The sequence below is a fragment of the Equus przewalskii genome, chromosome 29 (assembly GCF_037783145.1).
Source record: "Equus przewalskii isolate Varuska chromosome 29, EquPr2, whole genome shotgun sequence".
NCBI lineage: Eukaryota > Metazoa > Chordata > Mammalia > Perissodactyla > Equidae > Equus > Equus przewalskii.
In genome coordinates this window covers 40,133,728-40,151,453 of record NC_091859.1, presented here as the reverse complement: position 1 = coordinate 40,151,453, position 17,726 = coordinate 40,133,728, and the positions used below count along the sequence as shown (strand labels likewise).

At 59.4% G+C, this 17,726-nt stretch overlaps 1 protein-coding gene across 4 annotated transcripts; it reads right to left on the bottom strand.

Moving 5' to 3' along the window:
* Positions 1–3,808: 3,808 nt before the first annotated feature.
* Positions 3,809–14,488, bottom strand: TSPO (translocator protein). 4 transcript variants are annotated; one of them, XM_070600387.1, is made up of 5 exons: positions 14,395–14,461; positions 10,594–10,720; positions 6,520–6,730; positions 4,718–4,856; positions 3,809–4,244 (listed from the first exon to the last, which is right to left on the bottom strand). In XM_070600387.1, exons 3-5 carry the CDS (start codon positions 6,699–6,701, stop codon positions 4,056–4,058), a joined length of 510 nt encoding a protein of 169 aa, XP_070456488.1. In that variant the 5' UTR covers positions 6,702–6,730; positions 10,594–10,720; positions 14,395–14,461; the 3' UTR covers positions 3,809–4,055. The 4 variants fall into 4 exon arrangements, with proteins under 4 accessions (XP_070456488.1, XP_070456489.1, XP_070456487.1 ...); XM_070600388.1 differs by lacking the exon at positions 14,395–14,461 and adding an exon at positions 10,960–11,092; XM_070600386.1 differs by lacking the exon at positions 10,594–10,720 and having other exon boundaries at positions 14,395–14,488.
* Positions 14,489–17,726: the final 3,238 nt, after the last annotated feature.

Sequence of the window (17,726 nt, the reverse complement as noted above, 5' to 3'; positions counted from 1 at the left end):
GTGCTTTGATAAAAGGGAGAATAAGAAGATGTCCGGGCCTCTGGGTCCCCATCTTAGTCCGTTTGGGCTGCTGTAAGAAAATACCATAAACTGGGTGGCTTCCACTGTGCGAATTTCTTTGTCATGGTCTGGGGGCTGGGGGTCCCAAGATCAAGGGGCCAGCAGACTTGGTGTCTGGTGAGGGTGATAAGGGTCCTCTTCCTGGTTCGTAGTCAGCCGTCTTCTCGCTGTGTCCTCACGTGATGCGAGGGAGCTCTCTGGGGTCTCTCTTGGGAGGGCGCTGATCCCATTGGTGAGGCCTGTTCACGTCCCACAGGCCCCGCCTCCTGAAGCCATCTCATTGGGGTCAGGATGTCAGCATGTGAACTTGGGGACAAACAGGCCATAGCAGTTCCCCAGCCCAGAGTTTGATTTCCCAGTGCTGGTTCCATTTCAGAGCGGGACGCAGAGAGGACAGGCGTGGAGCTGAGGCCATCTCATCGTCACAGCCAGTGCCCGGGAGGCTGGGTCCTCGTGTGAGCCCTGAATCCCGGTCCGGCACTGACGTCTGGGGGCCTCGGGGATGGATTCTCTCCGGGCCTGTCTCCTCATCCTGGGGATGGGGACGGTAGGAGACCCTGACTGCTCACGGGGCAGCCGGAGGGTCCAGCCAGCTGATGATACGCATGGATGCTGTTGGCCAGCACAGTGACACCCCTGGTGGTTTTGGAGGTTTAAAGGTGAGGAAGGCAGAGGGCCCCCCACACCAAGGCAGGGGCAGAGAGAGCATCCCGACAGGCAGCTGCTTCTAGGAGCTGCCCCACAAGGGGCCTTCCTGTGCTCCTCGGGACGGTGCTCCCGCCAGCTGTGCATCCAGACTCCTACTGGGGACGGTGCTTCTGCTTGTTCCTGGGTCCCTTAAAACCCCATTGCATAGGATCCTCCGAGTGGGCACAGCCAGCCACTAGGGTCAGAGGGCCACACAATTAGCCTTTCCTTAATTATAAACAGCTTTTCCCCACTTCCAGATGTCCTTGCGCCTCTGATCAGCAAAAATCAGACAACCTCCCAAGGAAGGCCATCAAACGGGGCCTCCACCATCCCGGAGGACCAGACCGCTCACCGCAGTGGCGACAGTTATTATCCCTCCAAATGCTTCCTGGCACTCATCTTCACCTGGTCACTTCATATGTTACAAATTCATCAAAAGCCAGAATTTGTAAGTGTCGGACATTTGGAGTTGACTGGAGGGTCCCAGTAGTGCAATTAATTGTGCCAAAGTTCTACAGGGCCACCAAAAAAATCCAAAAAGGTGGAGCTTGAGATGCTGATGGTGAGATTGAGAAACTGCTCTCAATGATGATCATGGCCACGTGACACCCACACGGCCGCTCCTTCACACAGAGGCACCCACACAGCAGAATCTCACTGCAGGATGTGCAGGTGTCCCCTCACTGAGTCCGGAGTCCCCAACCACGACATAAAAGTGCTCAGCAAACTCCCAAGTCACTGCTGCCTCTGTGCTGACGAGCCACCGGCCCGGCCCTCCTGGGCTGTGTGAACGGCCTTGTCTTGCATCCTTTATGGCCAGTCGGCCGGAGAGGGAGGTAAGTGCATGGATTTAAGACGACCTCCACCGCGTGAGGCAGCCCCAGGCGAGAGTGCAGACCAGGAGGACTCGATAAATCTGTGAGGTGTGGATTTTCCTAAACCAAGGTAGAAACTGTCAGAACCCTAAGGTCCCTGGTGGATGGTGACAGCTTAGAAAAGGAGAGAAGCCCGTCCTGTTATGAAGAACAGGGGAAAGCATCGCAAGGAAGCCAGAAAACGAAACAGCAAAATGCCTCCTCTTGCCCATGCATTCTTGTGGCCATGCATGTTGCAGGATGTATGTGGGAGACTGCTGGACACAACCAAACCCATGGTGTATGGGACGGACAAACAATAGCCTGCAGGCACCACTGAAAAGACTCCTCGGGTACACCTAAGCGCCCCGTACGGTGTCTGCCTGCATCACTTCAAGGCACCCGACCGTCTTGGAGAACTTTAGAAATAAGTTGATAAAAAGGATGCGCGGAGTCCCCCATCTGACTCCTCTGCTCTGATGAGCCTCAGAACCGCGAGGAGCTGGCCGGGGGCTCAGCTAAGTGCTCACGGCTGCTGTGAAGCTGCTAGATTCCTGCAGAGCCTAAATTCCATCAGGCATCAAATTCCAGCGTGCTGAGTGCAGGCAGGGGAGGTGACAGGCCCTGAGAGAGCCGCCCCTTCTCTCTGAAGGTCACAGTCAGCCGTCTTTGCTCATCTTCTCCCTGAGCTCTGTAACGTTGGGTCACCTCCGAATGTGAGGACAGGAGGACAAAGGAGGCCGACTGAGAGGGGACGAAGCCGAGAACTAAGGGTTAAAAAATGTTCTACAGAGCAAAACCTTGGCACAGCTTTCTAACTGCCGCTGTGCACGCTCAGCATAATCAACTGTTGTTTAAAACTAAGCGGGTCGTTCTGTCCCTCCTTAGTATGGGAGTGAGCGTCATCCCAGGAGGTCAAGGTCCGGATGTCAAGATTCAGCCTCACAAGGCCAAAAGCGGGCTAAAGATGCAAACTAGCCGGAAAAGTCCAGACAGTCAAGGGAAAAGCAATTCAGTCTTCAAGGCCAAACGCAGGCTGGTGGGAAGGCACCAACCCGCAGGGCCACACAGCCCCCACCCCTACCTAAAACCCCGGCACGTGCCCCCTGCCCCTACCGAAAACTCCAGATAAAAACCCCTACCTTTTCCCTCCCAGGAGGTGACCTGAGTTCTAATTCCCACCTCCTCATCTGGCTGCTTTTCCTTGCCCCAGGCCTGGCATTTCCAGTTTGAGGCCCTCCCGTGTGGCAGGTACGCCAACCTGTGTTTGTGTTCGGCAACAGAGAGAGGCAGCAAATTCACGGCCTGCCGGAAAGCTGTGAGATCCCTAAATGTGAAAATTTTGCTAATTCAAATTAACTTATTCAACGACCAAAAACAAAATAAACAGGCAACGAGAAAGCCAGTGGGTTGGACCAGCCCTGGTCCCAGGAGGCTGCGCTGCAGAGCGCGGCCCAGGATGGGGGGCTAACAGCAGGAGAGGCGGTTGTCACTCCAGCCAGAGCCTCATGCAAGACCTCTGCCAGCCTCACTTCCTCCAAACAGCCGTCTGGAGAGGTTGTAAGTCACTTAATTCAAAGCTGGGGGTGACACCTCCAAATCTGGATGGGCCCAGACCAGGGAGGAGCTGCTGTCTCCTGGGTGGGGGCGCGGGCCCTATTGCCTCTGACATCCCCTCCCACCGACTGGGTGTTTGTGGGGCTGGCCCGGCAGGGTGAGGCTGGTGTGAGTGCTGGCAGGTCAGTCTGTGTCCCCAGCTCTGGGCGCAGCACCATCCTGCCCTCGGCCAGCTGCGGGCCCTGCCTGGGGCCCGGGCAGAGCCAGGCATGTTGGCCCAGTCAGACTGTGGGCCCGTGCCCTTGAGCAGCCTGGGCTAAGCTTCCTGGAGGCGTGGGCGTGGGCAGGCCCTCCTCGCTCAGCTGCAGCCTGGGCCCCAGCCTGGTCTGTGCCGGCCGGGCAGCAGCACAGCCGCGTAGGCTCCGGGTCAAGCCTGGCCGCTCCTCGCTCGCTCACCAGTTTCCCCCTGCTCCACCCTGGGCTGGCCACCTCCCCTCCTGCGGGGTCTTGGGAGAGTCCCGAGGGGTAGGGAAGCCCTGGTGGGCCCAGCCTCGTCTGGATGACGCAGCCCAGACAGATCCAGCAGTAGGATGAGACCCATACCCTCCCCACACCCAGGAGTCCCACCCAAGTAAAAAGGCCACTGCCAAGAGGTTAGAAACTTTATTTGGCTTATAAGATCCCACGTTCGAGAGCGAGCTCGGAGCAGTGCAGAAAGCAGAGGACGCCGTTCCCCGGCTGGGCTCAGCCTGGACCCCTGCTGCAGCCACAGGTGTTCCCCTGGGCTGAGACCCAGACAGACCAGCCGACCTGGTGGCCATGAAAGCATGAAGGCCACCACCACTGACAATGCCTGACTGGCGGTGGCCGCAGTCCTCAGAGGGCAGGACACCTTCATTCCGCGAGCCGTCGGCTACTGCGCTGGCCCTGGTTGTCCCGCCACACGCGGTAGTTGAGCGTGGCCGCAAAAGCCAGCCAGACCAGGTAGGGGTAGAGCAGGCGGGCAGCTGGCGGGCTCACGTCCTGCCAGGCCACGGCCGTGGCTGCTGCCATGCCCCCCGTCAGCAGGAGGTCCACCAGGGCCTGTGGAGACACGGAGGCCTGGGGCTCAGTGCGCCCATGGGGGTGTGTCCCAGCTGCCCTCCATCTGCCCCTAAGTGACCCAGCCGAGCCCCTCCCCTGCTCTTGGCCTCAGTTTCCTCCCTGTAAAATGGGAGCATCACGCTGCCTGACCCATGCCGTGGGTGGGAGCGCACACCAGGTGTCATGTGGGTCTGCCTCTACAGGGGCCCCTAAACCCAAGCCGGTGACCCCATCCAGCCTCACTCAGAGCCCACACGGCTGCCTTCACTGGAGGGAAACCGCTGTGGGGGGCGCCCAGGGGGCACAGGTCCCCCAAGAGCCCCTGAAGACACACTGACGTGAGCTGTGTGCCTCCCTCGCCCCTACCCTTAGACCCTGACCCGTGTAGGATGTGATGCCCCATGTCCCCAAGGGAAGGCCACCCCTCCACGGGCCGTCTCCAGGGACCAGGGAGAGAGGCCAAGGCCACTTACCCAACCCATTTGTCGGGCGCCAAAGAAGATAGGTGGCCATGCCCAGTTCAGAGCCAGCTGCCCAATGTAGAGGCCCAGGGGAACCAGGGCCTCCTCTGAGAAGCCCCCCAGCTCTTTCCAGATCATGTAGGAGCCGTACCTGAAACAAAGGCCACGGGTCAGGGCATCAGTGAGGAAGAGGCCAGGAGCCTCCCTGAAGGGCAGGGAGCCACGCTTACCTCTGGGACAACACAGTGATGGCTCAAGCATGCCCTGCCATGGACTACCATGTGACCTCAGGGAAGTTGCTTGACTTCTCTGGGCCTTCATTTCTCACAGGGTCTCTCTGGGGATTCGAGCTAACACATCAGCAGTGCTTAAGCCGGTGCCTGGCACATGGGACACTCCATAACTATTTTCCATTATTATCATCATCAGTGCTGTGAAGGGGGGACTGAGTGAAGAGGAGGATGCTAACCCAGCCAGGGGCACTGCAAAGAGGACGGGACATTTGGGCTGGGCCTTAGAAGATGAGTAGGAGTTTGCCAGGGGGCAGAAACAAAGATATGCCAAAACTTAGAGGCAGGTGTGGGACCCTGAGTCAGCCTGTGTGACTGCAGGGAGGTGAGGCCGCAGAAGAAGATGCGGCCTGGTCATGGGGGCTCTTAGGACCACAAGGGCAACAATAACACCATCAGTAATAATAGCTGACACCCTCCAGCACTGACATGCCAGGCCCTGCTCTAGCTCTTTCCATGCATTGACTCATTTCATGCTCATGGTAACACTGAGGTGGGCAGCAGCATCACCTCCATTTCACAGGTGAGGAAACTGAGGCACAGAGAGGCGCAGCGACTGGCTAAGATCTCCTAGTAGGTAAAGTCAGGATTGGAACCCAGGGGGCCAGGGCCGGATCCAGGCTCTTTACTCTGTGGGGGTCTGACTTCCTCGGGGCCGCAGGAAGCCTCCTCGGGGTTCCAGCAAGAGAGGCTGTGGTCGCACCTCTGCTTTCTCAGGGTCTCAGCCAGGGGGAGAAAGCAGGACACAGGAAGCGCTGGGGGCCTGACTGGGGCTGGCAGGGGGCGGGGCCCGGGCCACACTCGGGTTTGGAGGACTGTCTGGTTCCCATCAGGACCCTGGGGCCCCCGGCCTGGCCTCTGCTGCCTGCCCCCTGGGTGCCTGGCACCTGCGGCCCACCCTGCACCGTGCGGGCGCAGAACCAGCAGACCGGGAACATTCCAGGGGGGTGGGAGCTGTTCCCAGTGGCGCCACCAGAGGGTGCCCTCCCCGTGTGGTACCACCTTTCTTGCACGGCAATTCCCGGGACTGGCTCAGGGACTCTGGCAGCGGCCCTACTCGGCAGGCAGCCCTGTGTCCGTGGGAGGTCCCTTGTCACATGGAGGGTCGTGAAGATTAACCGAGACAACGCCTGGCCCTGGGCGGGTGCTCAGCAAATGGTAGCTACTATTATTGCAGTTGTTGTCACCGCTATTGATCTTGGAAGCATCCATGCTGCCCACGTCTGAACTTTGCACACTGAGCCAGCCTCACCCTGGAGTTGTGAAAACAGCCAGGATGCCAGGGCGGGGTTAAGCCATCTGGCCGGCCCCCCCTCCACCCCCACCCCCAGGAGGCCCCAGAGGAAGAAGCTGAGTTGTGCAGCCAGCAGGTCCCACAGCTTCCTCCACCCTCACTTGCCAAACGAGGCCGGGAAGCCGTGGGCGCTGCCCAAGGAGTTAAAACTCTGGAGGAGAAGCTCTGTCCTCAGGCCGCGCCCCCCGGAGAAGGGGGAGGGTGGCCCTGCCCTGCCCAGACTCACATACCCCATGGCCGAGTACAGCGTGCCCCAGATGGGGCCCAGCGTCCAGTGGGGCGGGTGCCACCAGGGCTTCTGCAGGCTGGCATACCAGCGGAGGCCCTCTCCTAGGGCATAGCGGGAGCTCAGGAAGCCCCCCAGGCTGGGCGCCAGCGTGAAGGCCACAGCGGGCACCCAGGGCAGGACCATCGCTGCTGCGGCTGCTGTTCCAAGAAGTTCTGAAAGAGAAGACAGGGCTGGAATGAGAGGTGGGGGTGCTCCAGAGCTGGGGGGAGGCCTCCCTGAGCATTTCCTGGGGCCCTACTGTGCGCAGACCCAGGGTCAAGTCTATCCTCTCCTTCAGCGTCACTGCACGTCCTGGGGAGGGTCTGTTGCCAGCCTCATCACTCACTGATCCGTCAATCAATTGAGGTGCTGCAAAGATGCACAAGGCAGGGGGGCTGGGTTCACATCAGCGGCCCCGCCATTGCAGCCCAAGGGTCCAGTGGACACAATTCCACCCAAACCCCTGCCCCCTACCCCCCCAGGAGGCTGCCCGAGCTGGCAGGAGCCTCTCAGGTGACCCCGTCCCCACAGTCGGCTCCACCTGAGCTCCTCCCCCAGCTGCCAGGGTCCTGTGCCCTCTCACCTTTGACCGTGGGTCTCCTGGCAAGTGACCCCTTCTCTCTGCCCCCTCATTCAAGGCCAGTTTGGGTCTCCTCCTCCAAGCCCCTCCTCCCCAGGCTGACGACCAGCCGGAGGCTCTGCGAGGCCTGCGCCCACACCCTGCACTTTATGTTCTAGTACTTCCCATTCATTCGTTCATCATTCATTCATTCATTCAACAACTGGTATCAGACAGAGCTTGGCTTAAACCCCGGCTCCCCACTGACTCACTGTGACTTCAGGAAAATCACTTCAACTCTCTGGGCCTGCCTCAGTTTCCCCCTCTGTAGAATGGGATATTAACATTGCCTGCCTAGGCCCAGCCCAGTGGCCCACAGGCCTACTCTAAAATCTCTCTGTGCCAGAGAGGGAGAGCAGCCTGCCTGGGATCACACAGCACTCTGGAGTCAGGCTTTGCCCGGGTCAAAAAGCTGCTCCCACCCTGATGTTCAGGGCCGCTGAGGTGGTAGGTGGGAAGGGACAGGAGTCAGCAAGAGTTCAAGGCTAGTGAGGCCCCTTCAGCAGCCCTGAGGGGCTGGCAGGGCTCGGGGCAAGGAAAGCCCCAGTCTCAGGCCTGGGTGATACCACTCCCAGGGCTGGGGACCCAGTCATCAGGTTCCCCGTCATGCTCGTCGGCCATGTGCCCTGCCCAGCAGCCCCAAGATCTGCCCTGAGACCCACCGGGCGCCCAGAAGGCGAGGCTCCCAGAAAGCTGAGTTGCTCATTGGGGCTCAGAGTCCAGAGAGAGGGCAAGGCGGATCCTAGGCTGGACATCTGGGACCAGCTCTGCCCAGACCTGCTGTAGGACCCTAAGCCTGTCAGCACCCCTGACCGGGCCTCAGTTTCACCATCATAAAACGAGGGGGCTGAGCTCCCTCTGACATGCTCGGATCCTAGGTGGAGAATCTGGGGTGTCCTCTGCCGAGATAAGATACCACACAAGTGATTCAGTTCAGCAAACCTGCAGCATGGCCTGCTGGGGTGGGGGCGGGGGACCCCAGGTGGGCGGAGCGGGAGAGGCCCCGAGAGGGACACAGCCCTGAGAAAGGGCCCCCTGACCCAGAATCAGGGAGAAGACGGTGCTGCAAGGACAGTGAGCACTTTCTCCACAGGGACAGGAGGGGAAAGCAGTCAGGGTGGAGAGAATGACAAGGCAGGTGAGTGTGGCTGTGGGCTGGAGGGGAGGTGGCTGGGGGCGCAGACGCAAGGAAGAGGCTGTGCTCCCTCTGGCGGCTGTGGGAGCCACCAGGGCCTCAAGCAAAGGTCGAAGGCCGCCCGGGGGAGGGGCTGCCACGGGCCTGGGGCTCCTCAAAGCTCCATGAAATGCAGAAGCAACCTCAGTGCCCAACAGCTGGGGACAATTAAAGGCTGGGCAGCCCCCAAATCCAGCTTCTGAGGACTCTGATAATGTGAAAAGTGTTGTCAACACAATGTTAAGTGAAGAAAGCTGAATATAAAATTGACTACAGAATGATCCCAATTTTAAAGAAAAAGAGATAACAGATATGCACTTTAACAACTGTAACAAATTCACGAAGATGTTAGCAGCCGTCCTAATGGTAAACCGAACATTGCCTGGGGAACAGCTGTAGGCCCGGCGCAGGCAGAGCCTGAACCTGAACATCGTCGAGGGAACACCACCATCGCATCCCACCTGCCATGACGAGCCGAGGCACAGAGCAGGCGGGCGTTCGCCCAGGGCCCCTTGCAAGCGGGTAGCTGGGGATTCAGAGGCCCGCATGCGGCAGCGGGATTTATGATGCTCTGTTCATTACAGCATTATTGTTTTCCAAAATGTCTAGAATGAACATAATTTTAAATGGAACAGAGTCTCAGGCATCCCGCAGACTCCAGCTCTGCCATTTAGGGACTGTGATCCCCCCCTCCCTGGGCCTGTCTCCTCGCCTGTTGAATGGGGACAGTTACCCACCCCCAAGGTCTCTGCAAGGATGAACTGTGATGATGAACGCTGCCGAGGGCTGGGCATGTGACACGGGCCCAGGCTGTCTCTCCCTCCCCCTTGCTCCTGCCCAGCCCTCTGGCTTCCAGGGTGCACGTAACTGTTCCTGGGCTGGGGGTGACGGTCACAATATGAAGGGCCACCTCCCCCGGGGCTGGGAGAGCACTGGCCCCGTGCTGCTGTCAGGTAGGTGTGGAGCTCTGGCCCCAGAGCCTTGGGACCTGGCCACCAGCCGGGTTCATCACTGTGTCACCTTGAGCAAGCCCAGGCCAGCTCAGTCCTCTTTCTCACCTACGCAATGGGGACATAACATGTTGACTCCACAGCAAGGGGACAGTATTTAGGCAATCTTAGTGAGCTGTGTTCAATGCGTTAGGCCCACCCTGGAACGTGACAAGGGCTGGGCAGGTGAGAGGCCTTCACACCATACTGACCCTCACATACAGATAGGGAAACTGAGGCCCAGGGCCGGGGGGTCAGGCACTGAACTGGCAGGACCTCAGGTCTCCTCAGGGTGACCATATGTGCCTTTTTCCAGGACAGTCCCACTTTATGCCCACTTTGTCCTAAACTAATGGCGCCCCTCCACTCTCAGAAGTGTCCCTTTCACAGGACATCAAGGTTAACGCCACCAGCATCAGACACGTGGGCATCATGAACCCCTGACAGGAGCACAGAGTGGACAGCCTGCTATGCTCTTCTTGCCCAAAAGGCAAATCCCCAGTGTAACGACGAGAAAACCTCAGACGGTGCCAGATGGAGGAACATCCTACAAGACACCTGACAGTACTCTAGTGCTCTCCAAAAGTGTCAAGGTCAGGAAAGACCAGGAAAGACAGAGAAAATGTCACCGACCGCAGGAGACTAAGGAGAAATAACACAGAACACAATGAGGGCCCCAGATGGAGTCAGGGGCCGAGCGAACACACCACTGGGAAGCCTGAAGGGGCTGGAGCGGGGTCCGCGGTTGCCAGCACAGGGTTAAAGGGAAGCCAGGTGAAGGGACTGCGGAAACTCTGGACCACTTTTGTAACTTTTCCGTAAGTCTAAAATTAGCTCAAAATAAAGTGTTAGGAAAGAAGCATCCTGGCTTGGACAGTAAGTTGCACAGTCCCTACTTACGTGCAATATGTGTCACCGCATCCGTCCCTGACACCAGGCCCAGACCCCGCTCCACCCCAGGCCCCTCGCAGCCACCACTTCCACCATATCACCCCCGCCCAAGACCCTCAGCAGCTCCTGTCTAGTTGTTTTCTGTTTCTTTAATTGAGGTGAAATCTGTACGACGTAAAATTCACCATTCGAAGTACACAATCCAGGGGCGCTCAGTGCGCCCCAACGTCGTGCCACCACCATCCGCATCAAGTTCTAAAACATGTCCATCTCCTGAAAGAACCGTCGTACCCATTAGCACTGCCTCCTCATTCCTCCCTCCCCCTGCTAGCCCCCAGTCCACGTTCTGTCCCTATGATTTACCTTTTCTGGACGTTTCCTGTGAACAGAATCATACCATGCATGGCCTTCTGGGTCTGGCTTCTTTCTCTGAGCATCGTGTGTCCCAGGTTTACCCACACTGAAGCGTGTCCATACTTCTTCCCAAAGGCTGTGGGCAGGGCGCTCGTGTCACCTGCCACAGCACCCAGCTGGTGGCCAGGAAGTCCCCACACAGGACTCGCCCACTGTGCCAGCTGACCGGGCCCTGCAGCCCACCATCCAAGGCCCCCACTGTGCAGAACAAAGCGAGGCCCACAAGGAGGTGGCGGCTCCCCACAAGGCGTCAGTGGAGCCCCGAGCTCCTGCCCCCGCCCCACGCTGCCCCTTCACGGGCCTGGCTGTGCTTACACTCCACGGGGCCTGCGGAATTGGAGGGTCTGCCCAGCCCGAGGGCCAGGAAACAGGGAGGCCAGATGCCCACGTGGAGAGCGCCTGGCAGGCAGCTTCCTGGGGCCTCTTGGGGACTGCCTGGCTCTGAATCATCCGACTGGGGGACCCACCAAGCTGAGTCACGCCGGGCTGGGCTGGGCTGGGCTGGGCTGGGCAGCTGGCCCAGGCAGGGCTGAGAGAGATTCCCTCTGAGATGGGGCCCCAGGGAGGGCCAAGGAGGGCCAAGGAGCCCCCAGGGCGGGAAGGGGCTCGGGACTCAGGCAGAAGGGCAAGGCCACCCATCTGCCCTTTACTTCTATCTCCGTCAGAAAGGGACTCAGAACCTAGACCTTGGCTTGTCTCCAATCTGTTTGGGGACGCCAGGCAAAGCTCCTCCCTGGGCCTCAGTTTCCCTTATGTCAGGTGGGTATAACCTGCCCTGCCTGCTTCATGGGGTCGTGGGGAGACCCAAGAGAGGACCAGGTGAGTGAGGGGCTGCGAGTATCAGTGTTCGGGGCCACTCACCCCCTTTTCTCTGGGGGAAGAGCAGCCCCATGCGCAGACCCAAGGCTGAGCCGGCGTCAGGCAGGCGGCCTCTGGACCCTCAGGGGTGAAACTGTCTCTCAGGAGGCACCCCCACGTGGCCTGGGCCTCTCACAGGGGAGCACCTCCAGAACAGAGGCTCAGGACCTGGGGTCAGCAGAAGGTTCTAGGCTTCTGGGGAATGAGCAGTGGGGGTGGTTCTTGGTGGAGCGTGTGCTGGAGGCCAGGCCGGCCTCCTCCTGACGGTCATTACTTCACTTATTCTTCACAGCGGCCGCAGGGGAGGGGACCAGCTGCTTCCCTTCTCAGGCCCCCGAGCCACACGGCCCCCTCAGCCTCCACAGTGGACTCATTACTATTCCCACTGTCCAGATGAGGAAACTGAGGCACAAGGAGTCACAGGACTTCCCACGTCTGTGTGACTCTGAAACCCACAACATCCCCACTCCTCAGCTGGGAGTCTGGGGGCCTCAGCTCTGGGCCACACAGCCATTCACGATGGCCTCCCCCTCTCAGCCTCCTGTCTCATCCCCAGAGGCCTTCAGGGCTGAGGGCGGGCTCAGGCCCACAGGCTGCTCCCACCCCACCTCAGCATTCCACCCTCTGCCCAGGGCCAGAAGGTTCTGTCAGGGCCAACAGCCTCACTCTTTCCAGCCCCAGAGCCAATGTCCCAGCCCCCACAGGGTAACAGACCCCAGCTCAGCCCACTGGAGGCAGTTAGAGGATCTCAACCCTCCTGGCCCCCAGGATGGGACCCAGGATCTCCCATCCTTGAGATGCTTCACTCCTGCCACTAGGGTCTCACCTCCCCTGTCTCCGTGTCCCCATCTGTGAAGTGGGGCTGAGCCAGTGGCTCTCTGGGGGATCCTGTTCTCTGAGACCACCCTATAGAAGGTGACGGAAACTGCTGCCCAGAAACAGAATGAAGAGTTTTGCCATCTCTCTCGCCCCCTCCCTCTCCGGCTGTAGCCAGCCCTCCAGGTCCCCTCTCTCCCGCAGCCATCACTGTCCTAGGGACTTGTTTTAAGGCTCCTGTTTTTTGTTTTTTTTTTTCATGACTCACAGGTAATCTTCCTCATTATAAACTTTTGAATCTTTTTCATGATGAAAGTATGCAATGGAACAGACAACGGTCTGGAAGGATCCACATCCCCCTGGTGACTGGGGAGGTCTGGTAGAGGGCGGGGCTGGGGATGACAAGGGGGAATTTGCTTTACGGAGGACTACCTTTTTAAACACAGAGAGCATCTTCAGGCATTGCTTGCACAATCAGAATGAAGCAAAAGAAAACACAAATAAAAGAAACACAGAAGTAAAAATAAAATAATGGAAAAGCAGAAGTGTACGCAGTAAAAAGTGGGTTCCCACCTTCTGAGCCCAGACTCCTGGCCCCACCCCTGAGTGACCCACCGGCAACGGTTTCTGGCACATCAGCCGGATATGGTTCAGTCATGGCCTGGCACAAATGTGTACACACACACACACACACACACACACCCCAGGCAGAGAAAGTGGGCTCCGGGCCATGGGGAAGGAAGCAACGCTTTCGAAACAGACCACACTGGTTCAAAGCCTGGCTCCACCGCTGTGGCTCTGGGACCCTGGACAAAGCTTCCCGGGTGAGCCTCAGTTTCCCCCAGTTCCAAGGGCTCCCTTGGGGATGCAGGGTTCCCTCTGAGCCTCCCTCTGGGGTGCCGAGCAGCCCTCCGGAGACTGAGAAGAAGACACCCTGTATCCCTTCTCCACACAGAAGCTTGCTGCCTCCCTCCCGTGCTCCTCAGCTTGTCTCACGGCCAGTGGGCCAGCGCTGTTGCTTGCCGAGAATGGACACCTGCTCCCGCTGCCCTGCGGGGCTCCCCGCTCCACCCCACAGAGGCACCGGGGGCTCTCAGCCCACAGCCCGGTGGCTCATCCTTCTGGTCCATGTCTGCTGTGTGCCAGCACCCTGGGCGCGTGCTTCGTGGACACAGCCTCCTCTGCCTTCCTCTCCTTGCCCATGACCCTTTTGGACCCTTTTGGCTTAGTCCATGACAACCTCAGTCACTTGTCCCTCCGGCTGTCAAGCCAAGGGCACCTGGCTGGTACCAGCTACCATTGTGCCCTAGCAGGTGACCCAGAGAGGCACCCAGCTCAGGCCAGGCCACCGGCATCTGCGAGGCGACTCAAGCACTCAGCAGTGTGTTTGCAGGTGGAAGCCCCACGCCCCTCCCACCCGAGGGGCTCCGAGCTCCTTTGCAGGAGGGGCAGGGGAGGCACGTCCTAGAGGATGCTCTGCGCACAGCACCTGAGCACTGGACTGGGAATCTAGGCACCCGGTTCTAAGGCCTGGCCGGACCCTAACTATCTGGGTAAATAACCTCCGCGATTAGGCCTGGGTTTCCTCCCGTAGACATGAGGGGTCTCAAGTGGATCAGGAGCCCGAGGTCTCCCAGGCATTTTGTGACCCCCATGGTACCCGGCTCAACCCCTCCCGCGCTCCCCGGCCACGGTTTATTCATCTGCGGAATGAGCGGGAGAGGGGTGTCCGGCCACCCGCGGGGCACGAGCGACCCTGCGAGCGAGGGCGGGGCGGGGTGGGCGGGGTGGCGCAAGTTCCCCTCGGGTCTCCCCCTCTCCGGCCGGAATCAGGCGGCACAGGACCCCGACCGCGGAAGCCAGGGCCCGGGCCACCCACCGCCCCGCCAGCTGACCCGGTAGCCGAGCCCCAGGGCTGCCCCCGGGGGAGGGTCCCCTCCCCGCGGCTCCCGCCTACCAGTTCCCGCCTGCCTCAGTTTCCCCTCGGGCCCCGCGCCGGCGAGCGGGCGCTGTCGGGGGTCGCACCTGCGCGGGGCCCCCTTGCCGCCGCCCCCTCGGCTCCCCGTCCCCACTCACCAGCGACGAGAACCCGTCCGGGGAAAGGCACTGCGCGGCCGGGAATGGTGGCCGCGGTCCCTGGCCTGCCCCGCCCCGCCCCGGGCCTCGCCCCGGCACCGCCCCCGGCCCCTCCCCGCTTGGCTGGAAGCCCGGGGCCGCCGGAGCCGGAGCTCGCTGGTCCCCGCCGCCCAGCCAGCGGGACGCGCCTCTGCCCCCCCGCGCCGCGCTCTTTCCCACGGTGACCGCCGCGCGCGGGGCAGACTGTCGGCAGGAAGGTCGCTTCTCTTCCGAGCGTCACTTTTCCCATGTGTAAAATGGGCACCAGAGACCCTCCTCGGGGATGGCAATTACGGCAGACAGCAAAGCCGTGAGCATCCTCCCACACAATAGCCCTGACCCCCCATCTCGGGAGGAGCACCCCAGTTCCTTCAGCCGTTGCCCAGGACGCGGAGGCAGCGCTGCACTCTTAGTCCTGGCTCAGCCGCTTTGTTGAGGCTGGTTCTCTCCGCCTCCATCTCCTCATCTGTAAAATGGGCACAGCCTCGTGGGGATGAGGAGGAGGAGGATGCCACGCGGTAACGCAGGCAGGGCGCCTCGCAGACGCTTGGCGCTCAGTGAGTGGAGGCTGCGGTCATCACAGCCTGGTGGCCTCCAGTTTGCCAGGGCCACCCTGATGGGACCCGCGTGCCCAGCTCCAGGCCATGGCCACCTCACTTCCTCATCTTGCTCAGCTTTATTTCTGCAGCCCAGGGCCTGTCCCCGCCACGGTGGGCTAACTTGGCATGGCAGGGCCCCTCAGCCCACAGGAGCCACATTGCCCAAACCGGTCCTCCAGGGCCCAAGGTGAACTGCGGCTACCTCTCCCCCTGGCACAGCGGCCTCGGGGGCCACAATCTGACTTTCCTAGGCCCTGGCATCTTGGTCATGGTGGGCCCCTTCCTCCTTCGACTGCACTGGTATAAAGACAGGTATGATCCAGGTTGGATTCTGTTCATCTTTTTCTTGTGATATTTAAAAATAATTAAGACATTTTCCTGGGTCCCTCAGAGTATGGTGGCCCCAGGCACTGTGGCTGCTGTTCTAACGGAGTCCATCTGGATGCGCCCCATCCCCCGGCACCCCATCCCCCGGCACCCCATCCCCCGGCACCCCCCCTCCCCCAGCCGCCAGCCCTCATCCTCTTCCTGGAAGGAGGTGCCCGTGGCTTTGCAATGTGGCAAACTCTCCTCCCCCGGAAGACCTGTGGGGAGGAGGCCGTGTGGCTTCCCTCTGCCTCCAACTCTGCTGTACTGGCCCTAGGCCCTCCGGGAGGCAGAGATGTCTGTCCCTAAGAATCTGCCGCATGCCTGGGCCAAAGGGGGGGGCTGCAAACAAACTCACAAGGCCCTGCCCTCGTGCAGTTCACGCCCTTTTCACAGACGAGACCCTGCGAGTCAGACGGGCCGGCTGCTGCCTGGGGGTTGGCACTGCAGGTCTGGATACAGATGTGGACGCCCCATCCTGTCGGGCTGGGAGCCGCCCATTACTTGTGCCTCCCTTCTCTCTAGCACCACTGACCCCACCTGAGCCTGGGCAGCAGCCACAGCCCCTAGCTGGCCCCCAGCTCCCCTCTTGTCCCCTCCATGCCCCTCCTCTGCTGGGGACCCTCCACGGCTCTCACTGCCTCAGGATCCAGCCTGAGCCTTTTCCCTGCTACTCGAGGCCCTGCCTGGCTGGGATCAGGGCCCAACTGCCCTACCCTTTCCCACCCCACGCCTTTGCACAGACTTCCCCCCTGCCTGCAGACCCTTCACCTCCACCCTGGGCATCTCCATGTGTCCAAGTCGGACTGCTCTCCAGCATCACCCCAGGAAGCTCTTCCAGAACCCCAACTCTGCCACCCCAACTCTAAGACAGCAGTGACCTCTGAACTCCACAGCACTGAGCACAGGAGCCTCTCTTGGGCGTTTGGCACATGGCAACCTCAAGAAACACATATAATGAGCACCTCGGGGTGCCCAGCTCTGGGCTGGACCCCAGAGGATACAACACAAGCAAACCCAGCCCCTGGCCTCAGTCCATCCGAGGAGGAGGCATGGAAAACAACCCCCCCAATCCCCAGAGGATTGAGCCCACCTCCTGTGCTCAGAGAGGTGAAGGGACATCCCTGAGGTCACACAGCTGATCGGTGATGGAGTCAAGATTCACACCCAGGCAGTCCAGGGCCTGCACTCCTACCTATCCTGTCATTCGGCTCTGAATTCCAATGTGACTCAAGTACCGTACCTCCTTATATTTCATGTGTTTACTTTATTACATGAGTAATTCATATTTATGGTAAAATCGGAAAATACAGACAAAAAAGAAAAAATGAAGTCACCCACTCTCCCATCACCCAGAGCAAAGCACTGCCGCCACCTTCCTGAGCTTTTCCCTGCCTTACTCTAAGCATGTGCACACGTGCCTTTACAAGAATGTCTTCATGCTGTAAATGTTTTTGCTATTTGTAAATGGTCTTACAATAAATCAGAAACCTCTTTCTACATTAACAAACATTTGTCTACATTGTTTTTTGTTTTTGTTTTTGTTTTTGTTTTGGTGAGGAAGATTGGCCCTGAGCTAACATCTGTGGCCAATCTTCCTCTTTTTTTTTTCTCCCCAAAGCCCCAGTTCATAATTGTATATCTTGTTGTGAGCCATTCTAGTTCTTCCACATGGGGCGCCACCACAGCATGGCTTGATAAGCTGTGTGTCTGTCCCCACCCAGGATCCGAACTCGCGAAACCTGGGCCACTGAAGTGAAGCACGCAAACTTAATCACTATGCCACCAGGCCAGCGCCCTACATTGTTTTTCTTAATTGTGAGATGTTCCATATAAACGGAAATGTGTATCAAACACTTGTGTGCCCTTTAAAATAATAATAAAAAGACACCCGTGTGTCTGCCCCCTGGGTTAATGAAGAGAAGATTCCTGGTCCCCTGGGGCCTCCTGGTGCCCTCTCCAGGGATTCCTCCCCACCATCCCGGAGTCACCTCATCTTGACTTGTGGGTTGGAAACGGCCTTGCTTCCCTTTAGAGTTTTATTAACACCACCTAGGATGTTTCCCCGAGCGCTATATTGAACAGCTGATGGCCAGACCAGAGGACGACCCCCAGGAGGGCAAACTGAACTGAGCCTCTGGGGCACAGACTGGCCTCAGCCTCCCCGAGCAATTACATGGCCCCTTCTGGGGCAGTCGGAGGGCAAGGTTGGGGAGGCTCCCCTGTCCGCATGGCTGGCAGGGCCATGGCATGGGCATTCAGCAGGAAATGGCCAGAGCTGTGGGCTCTTCCGTCTGCTTGCTTCTGAGCTCACTGTATCTGTGCTCC